Source organism: Rhipicephalus microplus, chromosome 8 (genome assembly GCF_043290135.1).
Source record: "Rhipicephalus microplus isolate Deutch F79 chromosome 8, USDA_Rmic, whole genome shotgun sequence".
NCBI lineage: Eukaryota > Metazoa > Arthropoda > Arachnida > Ixodida > Ixodidae > Rhipicephalus > Rhipicephalus microplus.
Window position 1 is genome coordinate 28152559 of NC_134707.1, and position 16507 is coordinate 28169065.

Consider the following 16507-nt stretch of genomic DNA (forward strand, 5'->3'; position numbering starts at 1 on the left):
AACCAGACCTCGTTTCCTTCTCTCCTCGTGCGTCTGTGTGTACCTACCTGTTACCCTGCAACGAGGTCAATGTCCCCGTGACGTCATGTCTGGGGCAGCTGAGGGGAGGAAGCGGAACACCCGGAGAGGACATGGTTACATCTTGTGAGAGGGTATGAGAAAGAGCAAGCTCAGAGGTTGGGCCCTCTCCCCGCGATCTCTCCACTCATCCCCTCCTCAAGACCACTATCCGCCATGGGGGTGTGACCCCTGCCGCCGCCTCTTCCTTCCAAGTTCAAGATGTTATGTAAGTGGGCGAGGAGGGCGGGGAGGCGATACGTCTGTTCCTGCTGCCAACGGCCTGCTCGCTCCAGGCGGCTCCGTCACCCCCCGACAACTGAAAGGAGGGGTGGCACTGTTCGCTTCCGGGTTCCTCCGGGTGGAGGTTCCCTGGCAGCCAGAAAATGTGCATGCACATCTTTTAAGGCATTGCCGTCGGCTGATAGATCGCCAGTCCGGGATCTGCAGGAGCTGCCAGCAGTGCGTTCGTGTGTGCGGTGCGCTGCTCCTCCGGTTCCTGCCGCCGCAGACGCCAGTGCACGGCAGTGCACCGCGAACAAAACGGCAGGACCACAGGACTGAGCAGCAAGAACCGCCGTAGGAGCACACCAGCGAGTTAGGTGAGCACCACGTTTACGCCACAAGAAACGGTCATGCGTCTGTTGAAGACCGCTCGAGGTTCTCCTTTCCCTTCACCCTATCGTCTCTTTTCTTCTCACGAAATATAACCAGCCCTTGCTGTACAATGGGACTTAAGGGCGATCTAGCTCTCACACTGCTCCTTAAGAACGGGAAAGGGTGGGACAGGAAAGGAGCTTCATTGTTAGCTTAACGGTGATGTCCCCCCCCCCCCCCCCCAGCCCGACCGGGCAGCAGGACCGAAACCGGCCTGCTTGAGAGGGGACCACGGGGTGGGTACGAGCGGATGATAGCGGGCGGGTGACCCGAATTACGGGGAAGTCCGGTTTCGTAGCGCGATGGCCAGATTCGGCTCGGCTTTGCTGGTGGCCCTGGAGAGGAAGCAGGTTCGGCAGCAGGTATACCGGATCCTCCTCGCATCCGTAATATTGGTCCAGGTCTCAGTCGCCCCGCCAGCAGCGCGCCGGCGAATCAACCCCGCCAGACGAGGCTCGTAGTAGAATCTTCACCGCACACGCAACCGAGGATATCGCGACGACACGACGACCTTGCACGCTCCGGACGGTGCAGTGCATCCAAGACCCCCCGGTACGTTGCCCCTGACAATTCTCCGTCATGACGAACGTGCCATCGTCGCCTTGTTATTTTTTGCTCTCAGCCTAACGTTGTTACGACACAAGGTCAAGTCCGAGACCACAAGGAAGGGCGCAAATTGCTTGCATCTCATTAGACGGTAGCTTGAGCTCGGGGTGGAAGTCCAGTCAAGAGGTGTGAGGCTTCCACGCATGCGAGGTGCCTGCGGGTGAAGGAAACAGTAATTGGGGATCTACCCTCTCATGCCTAACTATCTTAGCACTCGCAATTTGTTGGCCACTTCTCGCGTGATAACCCGACCTAAAGGGCAGTTAATGACTAAAAGTCTCTTTCAGTTGCATAACTGTGCCGATGGTTCGGAAATGTACTGCGCATCATTAAGGAGCCATTTGTCAAGTAAAAAAAAAACGTGTGGGCAAGTTCATACGACCGATGAATCGGTTTCCCGCTTCAAATGTCACTCATCGCAGGAAAACCACTTAGACAATCAGAATCATGTGCTGCTAAATTTTATTCCTTTATAAGCCCCCCCCCCCCTTATGAACGGTCGTCCTTTGCAGCTTTGCTTCGACCAGTGTTCAGAGTAATACATAATTAAGTTCTCAATGCTTAGGTCTATATTTCTCCGCAAACTGTGAATATATCAGTTATTAGATATTAGAATGTTCGAGTACAATTTAAAAATAAAACCAAATAGATGTCGCAAAGGACAATCTGGCATTTTTCAACATTTAAGCTTCGTAATTCTTTACAGAGGATTACTGTAAATGCGTTGGTAGCCTTCACGACATAACGCTATAAGCATTACTTGATTTCCAGCATAATTACCCTAACTTGGGTTGCCATTTGACGCACATAAAATGACCAGGTTTAAGAACACTTAGTGCAGGGCACGCGTCGAAGTAAAATGCTCTTAAGGTATATAGACTCCTCGGAAGTTGCGTAAATGTCTCCACAAATACTGTTCAAATTGTGATGATACAAAAGATTAGCTATGGGCGTAGGTAGACGTTGGTGTTAACAGGGTACTTACCCTGTTCATTTGCATTGAGTAGACAGGGCCGCCAATGTTTGTCAAAGCGACTCTAATGGTTTCACAGTTTGTATCGTTCCACGAAGACTTCTGCAAATCCGTATGTTGCACGAAAGAGGTTGCCACCCAGACCATCATCATCACATAAACATCCCTGGTTGCTTCAAGTTGTTTCAAACTGAGGCTTGGGTGTTCCCCAGTAAGTGCTCAGTACAATTCTCAAGCGGATGCTCATCTGCCTACATTGAGTTTTTATGGATGGCACATTCTATATGTGAGCGCTAACTAGGGGTTGTTACTTTCCCTCTGAAACAATACAGTATTAGCACGTCAGAAAACTCATTCAGGCTGACCTGTCAGCCCTTTTGTCATAATAAACCTCTCTCTTTTTCTTTTTCTGCTTATATCTTCTGAAATAACCTGAAGCTTGCAGATAGCTCCAAGATCGCTAGAAAGATAAACGATCCAGCCCAAATATACTTTGGAGGGGCACCGGCTTATCAGTATTGCCTTACAGTAATTTCATGATCGTATAAGTTTGACAATGTTCAATTCCAACGTTTTTATACCAGGTCCACCATCTCTTTGTCTGTTCCAGGTGCCACGCAATGAATTCTCGAAACGGCATAATTGTTCTCGCAGTCCTGGCCACACTGCTGGCGTCAGCAGTTGGCCAAGGAATCTTCGGTGGGCAGCTGCCTCCCAGTCGACCAGGAAGACCTCAAAGCATAAGTGAGAAGTACTTTTATGATTACTTGTACTGTATATAAGTGTATAGCCATATGCTCAGCAGATTCGCATACAGAGAAATATGTATGGTTGCGAAGTCTAGAAATGGCAGTGCGTAACGTTGACCCATGTCTTCTTGTGTTCGTGAGTACAAAATCGGAAAGTTGCAGTCTCGAAGGCTCCATCACACGAATTAGACGGTTCTTTACTCGTCAAACATAGTCCGCTCAATGGTTGCCAACTTAGCCTGTAAGCTTGTAGAGCAAAGTTGTGTAATCTTCGGTGCTTTGTCTAAGACGCCTGGTTGAGCTGAACTCTATTAAGTGACATTAAATGTCACGGGATTTACTGGTAGTTAGCAGCAAAGCCAGTCACGTAGGCTCAAGCGCAGAGGGGATGAAAATACCTGAGAGCTATAGCTCCAGCACCAAGACTCTTCATCCCGTTCCTTCTCACCGGCCAGCTAGAAGGTGAGATGAGGTAGAAGGTTGAAATACCCTCCTCCTAAGATTGCTCATTTTCGCATGCGAGTACACACACGCAAAAATACAAGCGCACGCACGAACGTGCATACAGAAGGTATGGTTGAATCCCCCCCTCAGAAAACGATTTATTGGTATGGTACACAGGTATACTCTTAGCAGCTAATCGGCTACTGCGGTGTTTGAGCTCCATTCGCTACGTTTTAGTTGGCACGCTGCGTCCGCTCTGCGAACGCAGCGTGCCATTGAGATGGCTATAGGAGCTCGTATCCGAAGAGCTGCTGCGAACACCCAACTAAAACAGCCTAGTGCGTCGTTCTTTTTCTCTTTTGTTTAGAACTCGCACTGTGTATTTTTGAATAAATATATCCACCGTATAGTCTGAGCTTTTTGCATTCTTCCATGTGCTCTTTAGCTGGCATCATCAACCTGCTGCGTTACCAGAACCAGCCGTGCGAGGGACGCAACAACCAGAATGGAACCTGTGTCAGTGAACAAGACTGCATTGACCGGAAAGGAACGGAAGTCAACAGATGCGCCAACGGTTTCGGTGTTTGCTGCTACGGTAAGCGACAGTCGAGCACTACTGAATTTCTGCTATTCGGACATGGTGGTACAAGTTCATGATGAAAAAAAAAAGAAAGGCGGCCAAGCTACGCATCGCATGAACAGACTCCCAGAGCAACGAGTGTTCCAGCAAGCGCTCCGAGGAACCTTCACTATATTATAACTCGCAGAAAAGTACTTGAGGGAAGGTCTCGAAATATCGAAGTTTCTTTATGATTTCCAGTGACAGTGGCGTATTGATTCCCTCCAACTTGTGTTCTTCATGACTAGAGAACTCTGTTCTTCGGTGAAGTAGAAATGACGTCTGCATTGCATTTTATGACACGTACGTCCGTAATTAGAAGGTATTCTTTGTATACGTTTCTCCCACCTTTCATCACACGACCCATCAAAGGCAGTTGGTTGGTGATGGCTGTTTGAATGGTTAGCTATTCACAATAATAGACGTCACACGGTTATTCACTAGAGAGATAAAACTCCACTGCAGCCCTTCCCCTTAACGCTCTTCCTTCGTGAAGTAAAGACATTCTAGCTTTACAATATTATTAGGTGGGGTTTAACGTCCCAAAACCACCATATGAACATTGTCAATACGAGAGATGTCGTAGTGTACGGCTCTCAAAACTTCGACAACCTAGGTTCTTTAACGTATACACCCAATTCTGATCACACGGGCCTACAAAATTTTCACCTCTATCGACAATGCAGCTTATGCAGCCGGGATTCGATCCCGTGACCGGCGGGTGAGCAGCCGAGTGCCTTAGCCACTAGACCACCATGGCGGGGAAATGTAGCTTTGCTAGGTGTGGAAATGTGAAAATGAAAAGCCGAAAGGCTGTTTGGGAAGGCGTGCCATTGATGCACGGCTTTCGCGGCTAAACGGGTGTATACGACCAATTCACGAGTTATCGAGGGTTCTTCCTTGGTCGCCATTGTTGTTCAACAGCATGCATGGCCGTAACCCGACGCCTAAAAAACAGACGTGAAAAGTCCGACTCAGTAATGACATCGGGCCGAATCGACTCCCACGCTTTAGATTATCACCCTTCACTCCTTGCACACATCTATGTGCCCAATAACTCCAGTACAATAAAGAACTATGTAAAGGCCACCGTATCACATGAACATGGGCTAAGTGTAGCTTAATGATTTCGGTTGTGAATTTAAAGTGGAAATAATAGGGGACAGGTGCATTCCCAACGAACAAGAATTATATATAAATTCTGAACAGTTCAATAAGCATTCATTACCTTTTTAACTACACAACTAAGTAGGCGACAACCGAAACTAGAAAACAAACTAAAAAGTGTTTTTGTCCCTTTTCTTAATGTAGAACATCATTTTAGCTCTGAAAATACCAATAAACAATCATTAATTCATTAGTTGCTAAACTTAATAGGCGCCCGCTGCAATTACCTTTCCAGAGTACTGCCACAGTGATCTCCATTGTCAGAAAGGAGAAGCCATGTTTCTGTCCCAACGCTTTTTCATGCCGAATCACAGTAGGGCTTTGAAAAGAATAAAGCGATCAAGTGTATAGGCGAAGCGAAACACTATAGATTGTTTCTACAGTTCGCCCGCTGTTATTGAGCCCGCAGTTGTCAGATATGTTACAGGTCTGCACGAAAATCCTTCATTCGCAGTGAGTTTCACGTGCGGCAAGTCCACTAGCGACAACGAGACGGAGTTCGTGAACCCAAACTACCCGAACGGCGAGAACGGCACGGACACCTGCCAGGTGACGATCGAGAAGCAGAACAACGTGTGCCAGCTGAGGCTCGACTTCCTCGAGTTCAGCCTGGCCCAGCCCGACGAGAACGGACAGTGCATCACCGACTCCTTCATGGTTCGAACCACGGTCGGCGAGCGCCTGCCCATTCTCTGCGGAGAGAACGCGGGACTGCACTGTGAGTGGCCTCGAGCACTTCCGTGCACACAACTCCAGTTCAAGGGCGTAACACCAATGAAGGCCTGGCCACACGTGCGCGTTGCAGCGTCTCGGCGCGTGGGGGAGCCGCGCCCTCTCCCTATAGCGAAAGAGGGCGTGAGGCTACGCGAAGCAGCGCGCCCACACTCTCCGTAGGGTGAGGGCGTAGCGCCGTGTCATAATCCCACGTGCTGACACGCTGCCATGGGTTCGTGTGGTTAGAGGGATAGAGTGCTGCGCCGTGGCAAAAAGTAACGCGCTGCAACGCGTACGTATGGTCAGGCCTAAAGGGCCGGCCGGGCTTATCGTCCATCCATGGTCACGTGGTCAAGCAGCGATCAATACAGGCCCAAAACCAGGTTAACAAGTGTCAAAACCAGTATACAATAAACTTACACGGTTAAAAATATTGCGAACAATAAAACTAAAATAATACTAGTAATAATCTACCTAAATTGGGACAACTACTTTTGAATGATCCGGGTTTGGCCCAAGCCGCGCGAAAGATGGCCCCACCATCTCGGCAAGTATGCGACCGCCAAGGAAATCAGTGCGTTGTCTATGTGATGCACTTTCTCCGGTTTCATGGTATATATAGTTGAACTGCATTATACGCATGATTTGGAACTACACCAAGACAGACAGAAGAACATTGATTAGCACAGGATTTCGGGTGGGATTCAGAACTGCATCAACACTTACGCAAAGACTTATTAGCGCCAGAGTTATTAAATCATACCGGTACCAAAACTGCGTTCCGGAACCCAGACACGCAGCCGGCCCAAGTTTGCGGGAGTTAGCAGACTGTCACGCCATCAAGGGCTCGTTGCGTGTGCGGAATACATGGAGCCTATGGGAAGTTTTGCAACTCATATATTCATATATTTATTTATTTATTCATTTACGTGTTTAATGATTGATTAATTGATTTATTGCCCCTTTATCCTGGCGCAGCACACCACGGGGGATCCAGCATGAAACGAGTGGTGTCTTGCTACATAAAATAATTTGTTAATAATTTAAAAATCGTAAGAATGGATAGTTTTAAAATCATATGACTGATATGATTGAATAACTCCGCACTAGCGCTACATTACCCGCCGAAATAGTAGTGCTTCGTTAGATACAAATAAGCGCCAAATTCAAGCTTTCTTTTTTCGTCCGAGAACCAAATTTGGTGGAAATGATCAACTCTTTTCGAGAAAACGCTTGTCTCACAAAGAAACGAAAATCTGGCACTCTCAGTTAAATGATATAGAGTGACCTGAGGCGGTGGTTGTCACATGCTAAGGGTCCACCAGTCTGCTTCTGTGGAGGGCAGTAATGTCCTTGTTTCACCGCAGAAGCAAGAGTCATTGCGTGTAGCACACAACCATGTCATTCTTGAAAGTTCCTGAAAGTATTCTGCTAAAATTTTCAGCCAGAACTTTGACAAGAAACGATGCATTGAGAGCATCCAAAGAGCCTTCATGCACAGTTGTGCATGCAGTTTGCAAGTGTCCGCAATCTTTAAGGGCACGTTGCTTTACACTCAATGAGTGCAGCACTTTCAGATTCCTTAGTATTAGCTACTGGTGCAACATACTACCTTCTGCTATCAACGAAGAAAAAAAGTGTAAGTTTAAGGAATCGTTTTATTTGCGAGACGCACAAAAATTCACTTCAACATTATAAACATTTGCAATAACATCTTTTATACTTTTCCAGGAATCATTGTCGCTTAGTTCTCATTATTTTTCGGTGTCAATGTAACAAGGAAAGGACATGCTTCTGTTCCTATGAAAATTCATGTAACGCGCCTTGAAGACGACCTTAGCCGAAATAAAACAAAGATAACCTTTAACGTTGAAACCTGCATGAAATAAAGTCGTCTTCGTCAGAATGGTGAAAGCTAGTGCACCACTTGAAATTCGACCCGCGGGGCTAGCATACATCAAGAGCTAATAAAGAAAAGGTGGTTAACCGGGGTGACCAGCGAACGAGAAAAAGATAAAACTGCGCAAATATCAATAGGAACTGTTTAGTTGTCAATGCAAATATCTGCAGGTCAAACAATATGTTGCGTTGTCACCTTGTTGAATACGTAACCAATGTGGCTTACGTTAATGTTGCACATTGACTAGTATGTCCTAGTTTACTATTGATCACGACTATCAGTATCTTGCAACTGAGCAGCAGATGTGATGCTAGCGTGTGGTCATGTTTTAGTAAGGAACCTAGTGTTTTTGCACAATGTCCAGCTAGAGATTGTGTTTTCTTCTTACTACGTGGATGCTTCGTTACTTATAACATAAAATATTGCGTTTCCTAAAGAAGGTATCCGTTCGCATGAACAATGATAGTTATATCTAAAATCAAACTAGATGGGATATTAAAGCTTATTTTGAAAAGTCGGTGACCTTAAAAAAAGCACGCTGATAAATATATTTAGATATGTTTCGGGACTGTTGGAGAATCGCAACGAAAAGTATTAAGGAGAGTTTAGCGCTCTCCCATAGTAGAGCACATAGTGCTCTAAATCGGCCAACAATTTTTTTTCTAAACACAATCTTTTTTTAAACCTCTTTGGTTGGAAAATGTGCTTGATGCTGCCTGGAAGTCAAGGAATTTTGAACACAATCTTCCATTGTAGTGTGCAGTGCACATAGTACTTGAAATCGTCGAACAATATTTCGCGAAACATTTTATCGTGCTCCATGGTAAGCTGCCGGAGATCAGATATCCCTAACAGCCCATAATTTTCACTCCAACATTTTTTTTTTCACGATAAGAGTTGTATGGTCGTCTCGGCGGGTGTTTACCATAGCCGGTGACTTCACCGTCACTGTAATTTTTCGTATAAAGTTCGAAATGATAACCTGCCCCTGCTCATTGCATGTTCGACCCTCGAGAAACACTTTGCGAATGCTAGCGACGAATATAGCTGAAGCGCAGATGAAATAAGCCAGTCATCTTCATCGCGCAGAAGATGTAATTAATATCATAACTCGGCGTGCGAAACGTGCCTTTGATTCCTCGTGAGGCAGAGAGCAAAGTAACCGCCTGTCTTTTCTGAGGAGCGTGAAGAGACTCCGAGGGAAGGGAGTGGGCAGCGTCACTTGAAGAGTGCACTGTTTTGACAGGCATCAGGGGATGGCATGAGAACTTGCTGCGCTCTCAACCGCTTCGGTCTTTGGAGCTGCCGTATTTCTTGAAACCAGCACGTTGTTGAGTTACGTGAAATCAGACCCAAAAGAGCTAGCTGTTAGCCTTACTTCATATAACATTAAAATGTGTTTCTATTGCATTCTGTGCTTGCAAGTTCCTTTGGGGGCTCAGGAAAGCGGGAAACGTATTTGTCTTGTTTTGACCATGTTATTTCTTGGGGGAGGTAAAAGGCAACTTGAGAGCAAGAAAACATTGCCCCGCCGCGGTGGTCTGGTGGCTAAGGTACTCGGCTGCTGACCCGCAGGTCGCGGGTGGAAATTCCGGCTTCGGCGGCTGCATTTCCGATGGAGGCGGAAATGTCGTAGGTCCGTGTGCTCAGATTTGGGTGCACGTTAAAGAACCCCAGGTGGTCAAAATTTCCGGAACCCTCCACTACGGCGTCTCTCATAATCATATGGTGGTTTGGAACGTTAAACCCCACAAATCAATCAATCAGAGCAAGAGAACGTTTTGAGAGTAGAGAGGTCACTCCATTTTGTTCTCTCTACTGACATCAACCTGGCTTGGTCACACATGTCGTTGAATATCCTATGTGGTACAAACACAGGGGCAAAATGTTATGAACATTGTGTCTTTGTTGGATGGATATTGTATCTCATGTGCGAAAGTGCCCCCGGCCATACTGAAATAAGATTGATATGTGGGATTTAATGTCACAAAACCATCATATAATTATGAGAGACGCCGTAGTGGAGGGCTCCAAAAATTTTGACCACCTGGGGTTCTTTAACGTGCACCCAAATCTGAGCACACGGGCCTTCAACATTCCCGCCTCCATGGGAAATGCAGCCGCTGCAGCCGGGATTTGATCCCGCGACCTGCGGGTCAGCAGCCGAGTACCTTTGCCACAATACCACCGTGGTGGGGCATACTGAGAAAAGAGTGTTTTTACTCATTGCAGGTGTACTGATGCATCGCTGTCTCAGTTTTTTGTGTAAACGTGCTTGATTAACATACCATTTCACCATTCCCTGCAGTGTACGTGGACATGGGCAGAAGTTCAGGCAATCCTGTCGTGCTAAGCGTGGTCAGTAATGGGGACAAGATGACAAGAAGGTGGCGCATCAAGATCAGCATGGTGCAGTGCAACAGCCTCGACATAGGTAAGTACGGCTGAACGCCTAATAACATAAACGTGCACGTATCCAACGTAATTTGCATGTGGTCACATATTTACGCAAAAAGTTAGAATTTAGCCGCTTTGTTCCATAAGAGTCTCATCTAAAAGCACCTTCATAGCACCTTCTTTGCAGCCACACTGCTGATCCCGTGCTACAGAATAATGGCTGGTGATTAAGTCAAACAACATTATATATGATTCATTGTTACGCATTAACTACTATAATGAGCACGTTGATTTATTTTAAACTTGAGCCGAGATCCAGCGCAACTCTCGGTGTCGCACTTGATACGCATTACCAAGGTTCCAGTGAAGTCGTATCAGATGAAGCTTTATTCATATCTGAGAACATGCGAAGGAAACGCCGAAGATTGCCCTCATGTGAGGGCTTTTCAGAAGAGCCCCACGAGAGCTTAAATCTTTTGCGGGACGGAATATTACTCGAAAGAGTGCATGCAATCAAATTCCTTGCTTCCTAATAATGGAGGGGAGTAAAAAGAACGAATACACCAATACAAATGCACCAGTGCAAGAAATATATCCAATACGTAGAAGAAAAAGATCAGGAAGATAACATTTGGCTGCCAGTAGTTGTACGCGACAGCATATAGGATGCAGTGAATATTTGTACATGCTTTTCAAAGACACTCCACAATTCTGAGAGCGTCATCTCACCGTCATCCCGTGATATGTTCCCTCACAATTAACAACACCACCATTCTCAACCACTGCATCACTGGTTTGCGTCAACGCACACAGCTCCTGCCGGGTGCCTGCTGTACTACCGAAGTCCCAGCGCTATAGTAAGGAGCTTCAACTATGGTCCCATGGTGGAACACAGGGTGCGCTACTTGAGCAACCTTCGCTACTCCATATGCATCCGCATGGAAGAGAACTACTGCTCCATCAAGTGGGAGACCGAGTCCAACTCGTCCTTCTCTTGGGGCAAGCCCATCGACAGGGGCGCCAACGGCACCGTCTGCAACATGGACGACTTCGTGGGCATCGACCAGGGCTCAACGCTGGGCCTGGGTCCGGGACAGGACCGCTTCTGCGGTACTAGCCTTGGCGAGGAGAACGTCATCATATGTGAGTTTGCAATGGTTGTGTTGCTTGAGTGTGACGTACGTATATAAAGGCAGACTAGAAAATAAAAAATAAAATTCAAGAGCTTCTATCATTGTGTAGGAACACCATATCTCTGTGGCAATATATTTATGAGTGATCTTCACCAACAATGATATTAAGGTACCCATATTATTCCGCGTTTACTCTATAGCTCGGCTGTAAGCAAAGCAACAACACACATGACCAAAGTTATGTTCTTTAGCTCTCCTTGTATATGTAGTATAAGGCATGTAAGTTCGAAGTAACGAAGTTTTAGTTCCATGCTTATCCGATTTTAGTGTGTCAGCATAGGTAAAACAACGAAGACGCTTAAACCACCTGCACATGTTGCATGTCCGCGTCGTTAAAAAAAAAGCAAGACTTGCAGTGCAATAGCTACAGCTGTACATATGCGTAAGGTGTACATATGCGTGTACATATGTGTACATATGGTGTTACATATGCGTAAGGTTCGCTTAAGGCTCCAGCGCTGTTCCCTCAGCGAGAATCTGTTGTGGATGCTTATAAAGTTTGCACACTTTGTTTTGAGACGTCTACTTGTTATTGCAAAACAAAAATTAGCGAAAGCGTTGGCTTTGACGCATCCGCCAAAGACATCGGTCGAAGTTGTGGTAATAAGCATGTGACGTCAATTGCCCCAAGCGAAGCTCAACATGTCTGTAGCGTTAAAGTTGTGAGTTCGGCAAGTTGGCAAGGATTCATAATTTTCAACGCCGCAAATGGCACTGTGCTGGTTGAAAACGGATGGGCAGTTCCATGTGCCTTTCGTTTCACCCGGCGCCTTTCCGCATAAGGCATCATGATTCCTCGTACGCTGTTTCACTTTCAAACCAGTGCTTTAAACGTAAGTAAGGTTAAAGTGAATACAACTAAATCCTGAATTCAGCAATGATTACGTCAGTTGCAGCACACTCAATGTCTAAGAACGAATGTGACAAATAATTGGTAACAAATAATGAATTATATCGAAATGGCACTTCCAAGAAGCAGTCAATTCATCAGACTTGACCGATGTTGCCAGTTCGACCCTATTCTCAATGCAGCAAAGGGGGGGGGGGGACGTAAACACACTCGTTTACATTATGGAGGTTCAGGATCGAGGTAGATTCATCATGGATTTTTCCTCATGTTCCAGTTCAACTCAAGACCTCGTACCTTGTGAATCGCATTGGAAATCCCGTGCGTCCTATTCATGACAGTGCATGATCATGCGGTGCGGAATGCATTCAATATTTGTCTTCTTCTTCCTTGCAGCCAACAACAAGCCATTCACGTTGAAGGTGAAGAGCAACCACGCCTCGAGTGACAACGCCGCGAACGGCCAGTATGGCTTCTCCTTACGCTACACGCAACTACCGTGTGTCGTCTAGCACGAAGCCGAGCCAAGCTCTTCGAGTCACCCCATTTTTCTGTCATCCTTACACGGGTCAGTTGGCGTGCTTCTTATCCGCGTGCAACCGTGTGTAAGGTCTTCGCTTCCACAGAGCCCGTATCACCTTCCGTGAACGCTGGTTGTCGTCAGTTTCAAAGTTGGATTAACCTGGCAACTGCCTTCGATGTTGTAGGCGTGCAGAGCAACTAATATCATTTGTGTTGTGATAGCCCTTTGAGAAGCCCTTGTATAGTTAGGACTTTTGAAAAATGAGCCTTTCGGTACATTGAACTATATTTTCTTGCCGTCGTACCGTCCTGAACTGCGCTACTCACCATTTCAAGGTTGCGCCCCTGTGGTACGTCGATTCAGGCCGAGTTCGCTAGCTGCCTACCATGAGTTCACTAGCTGGCCACCCTCACGACGTAGAATAAAGCACAATATTGCTGTCTTCACTTTAGTTATCAGTATTTTCTATAAAATTGCCTTAAAATTGGAACAGTTAGAATAGTGCATTACTCATAGTCCTGTGCTGAAGAATCAATTTGGGAGCATTAATCTTAAACCTGGCTGGTTTATAACAGATCGGGTTACAAAAGCGCCAGCTGTTTACGGGACACAGGACAAGTGATAAAATTTCACTTTAGCTTGGGGCCTTTTCTGACAACTTTGTACCCAGCAAATCGTTCGACAAATACTTATTAAAACCTTTCTTGAAGTGCATTGTCAGCATAGCAGTAAGTTTTTTTATGTCCACGCTTTTCTAATATGCGTAAATATATAATCTGTAACAGCAATACCATTACACATTCAATAGTGAACACTTATTCGCAAAACTTCTACAGGCAACGAGTACTTATGCAAACATTGTGCTCAGGCTACTCGCTGACCTCAAGGTGCAACATAATTTTTTAATTCAAATTGCTAGTTACTACTGCATTATTGTTTTATATAGTTGTGCCATGCATTATACCATTACTGGCGGTTGTCCCGGCTGCGGCGGTTGCATTTTCGGTGGAGGTGAAAATGTTGCAGGCCCATTTGGGATCCGATTTGAATGCACGTTAAAGAACCCTGCATGCTCGGAATTTGTAGAGCCCTCTACTACGTTGGCTCCCAGAATCATATCGTCATTTTGGGGTGTAAAACCCCTGATATTGTTTATATTAAGGGGACCGATACACTTTCAAAGCTGACTTCACTCCATCATACAAATCTACTGCCTACAAAGATAGATCTGCGCAAGATGTAGGCTCAGTAAACGCTGATAAGATATTTTATTTGTATAATAAAAGCAACTTTCACGTGACGCACCTAGTTACATCGACTTTAGCGTGACGTCAGGCTACAGTGTCAATTCTAGTAACTCCACGCACCACTAGGCTGTAGTTGTGATGACGCCAGATGCCACGAAATACCAAGTGCCCTTCCCCCAAGACATTCAAATGACCACTTGTGTGTCACTAGCATAGCCATGAAGCTTAGCAGCCATGCAAATGTCACGATATCTCGAACGAGCACATGACGAGAAGCCCACAAGATTTCGTGACATCAGGGTATATCGGTAACCATGACTGGCATTTTAAAGCAAGCCGTAATTATTTTTAAGGACGTGCTGATGCGTATCAGTGCGTTTTTAGCCTATTCAAGGCTTTGATTTCATTCAACTAAAAAAATTTCTAAAATATCTTTACGTAGCCCCGCTATCAGCCAGCTGGGCTATGAGATAAAACAAGTGATTCTGGAGGTTTATATTATGTGGATTTCAAAGTAACAACACCTGATGTTTGCTTGTTTGTTGCAGATACCACCCCCTCTACTCTCTTAACTATTATGTCTTCGCGACACCAACTGGACGGATGATCTGGCCCGGTGATCGTCTCGAGAAGCCGGCTGAGCTCTAACTCATTTACCAAGCCGACGTCATCGATACCATCTGTATAGGAACGGTTGTATTTATTGCGCCAACATAACTCCACGTCGTCTCCTCTCCGTAGTTAATTGTGCACTGACATGTCTCTTCTCTACGAAATGTTGTCCCGTTTTCCTGTACCGCTTTCTTTCTGTGTTTATTATTAGCCTTCATGAAAGTGCTGAACGAAGACGCTGAATGATTCAAAAAAAGTTTTTTTTTCGAGACGAAATATTAGCTACAATACACGCTAATCGTTCTCCATAAATCTACGTGGCGTCTCAAAACGTAAAAAAAAAAAACTTGAAACTAAAATAGAAAGTCACATGTCCGCCATGACATGTTCATACATATGCATTGAATCAAAGAACATCATCTTCTTTGGAATTTTTTTTTTTGAATTCTCAATGACAAAGCACAGTGACATGGATTTGAAGACACGATCAGAGTAACTATCCCAGCAAGCCACTAAGCGGTGGTCTTGTTCAATACTGCAGCTTTGTTTTTCGTTCCGTGTCAAATACCCACCATTCATCATCAAGCGACGCAGCATTTAAAAAAAAAAGCGTCCATATTTATTAAACGCGCCATCATACGGTGCCAAATGTTCCCAGCTATTTATGCCCAGCTGTACGTGCGACGTGCTTCCCAACTCCTATCTATATAATTGTCCTTGTAATATGATAGTGCTTGCGAACCTTGAGTATGCATGTACGGTGGTGACACCTGCATACGGCTCAAGCTATCTCTCACTGCAAAAGCAGGAATCGCTTCCTTTTTGCTATGACCGTCTTCCCCAAGACAGTCACGCCAAGCGCCTCCCACCTGCGAAACAAAACTCAAAGTGTTTGATCTATGTGTAATTGTATTGTGCCTTCTTAGAAATGCTATGTATTTAATGCTGTAGAGCTTCAGAAGTGAGGAAGTGTTTTTTTATTTGCTTTGCCAACGTTCGACTCGTGTCTTTTATTGCCCTGCATGCCGCACAAGTTGCTAATAAGTGTTCACAACGCCCCGTCGCGGCGGATTCTTCGAAAGCAAGCTGTAACCATGTATTGTTTTGTTGAAGTGCAATGTGGCATGTTCGCCATGTGTAAGCTGGCCTATATACAATGCTGGCAACATGCAGCGTCCTCCTTTGTGTGCCTTTGTAGCCATTAACGCGTAACATGAGCAACCAGCCAACTCGCCAAGTATATTTTGACGTATGCCTAATAAAGATATTTTTTTGCTACTTTTCCGAGTGAGTTTATAGCCTACTTTCTTAGTGAAAAATGCTCAAGCCAGCTTTGAAAGGCAAAACGCAGGTCCTGGCTTCAGCATCAACACACCTCACGCAAGACTCTGAAGCTCGACTGAGAAGCTGGAGAACGAGTGTAGCTTAAAAGAACACTGAAAGTAAACGATTTGTTAGAGTGAAAGGTCAATGCTTTGGAGCGTCTAAAACGTCAATATTATACGCAGAATCGCTTTTGTCATAGAAAAATTACGGTAAATGTCAAACGCGATCAGCGCCCCTAGCGGAACAATCTGAAACACAGGACGATGACGTAGTGAGAACTCGATACAATTAATTACAAGTACCCAATCTCTCCGTGACATAAAAAGACGTATCGGCGCATCACAAGACGCAATAAAACGCGAATAGTACATATCAGTATCGTTACATGCGAAATAAAACCTATTGATGTTACTTTTGAAGACGACAAAAGTTCCGTCTTCACCGAGTTGGGCTCTGCTGAAGGCCCCTGGGTCCGT

At 45.5% G+C, this 16507-nt stretch overlaps 2 protein-coding genes across 3 annotated transcripts in view; one reads left to right on the plus strand and one right to left on the minus strand.

Moving 5' to 3' along the window:
• LOC119165280 (uncharacterized) overlaps positions 1-16507 on the minus strand; it is a 96277-nt gene that overhangs the window by 52490 nt on the left and 27280 nt on the right. The window lies entirely within an intron of this gene.
• Positions 516-15503, plus strand: LOC119164320 (uncharacterized). Of its 2 annotated transcripts, none has more exons than XM_037416488.2 (8): positions 516-659; positions 2904-3037; positions 3932-4081; positions 5727-5990; positions 10195-10320; positions 11097-11426; positions 12720-12891; positions 14642-15503. In XM_037416488.2, the coding sequence occupies exons 2-7, from the start codon at positions 2914-2916 to the stop codon at positions 12833-12835; spliced, it is 1110 nt and encodes a 369-aa protein (XP_037272385.1). In that variant the 5' UTR covers positions 516-659; positions 2904-2913; the 3' UTR covers positions 12836-12891; positions 14642-15503. The 2 variants fall into 2 exon arrangements, with proteins under 2 accessions (XP_037272385.1, XP_075727495.1); XM_075871380.1 differs by lacking the exon at positions 516-659 and adding an exon at positions 1014-1266.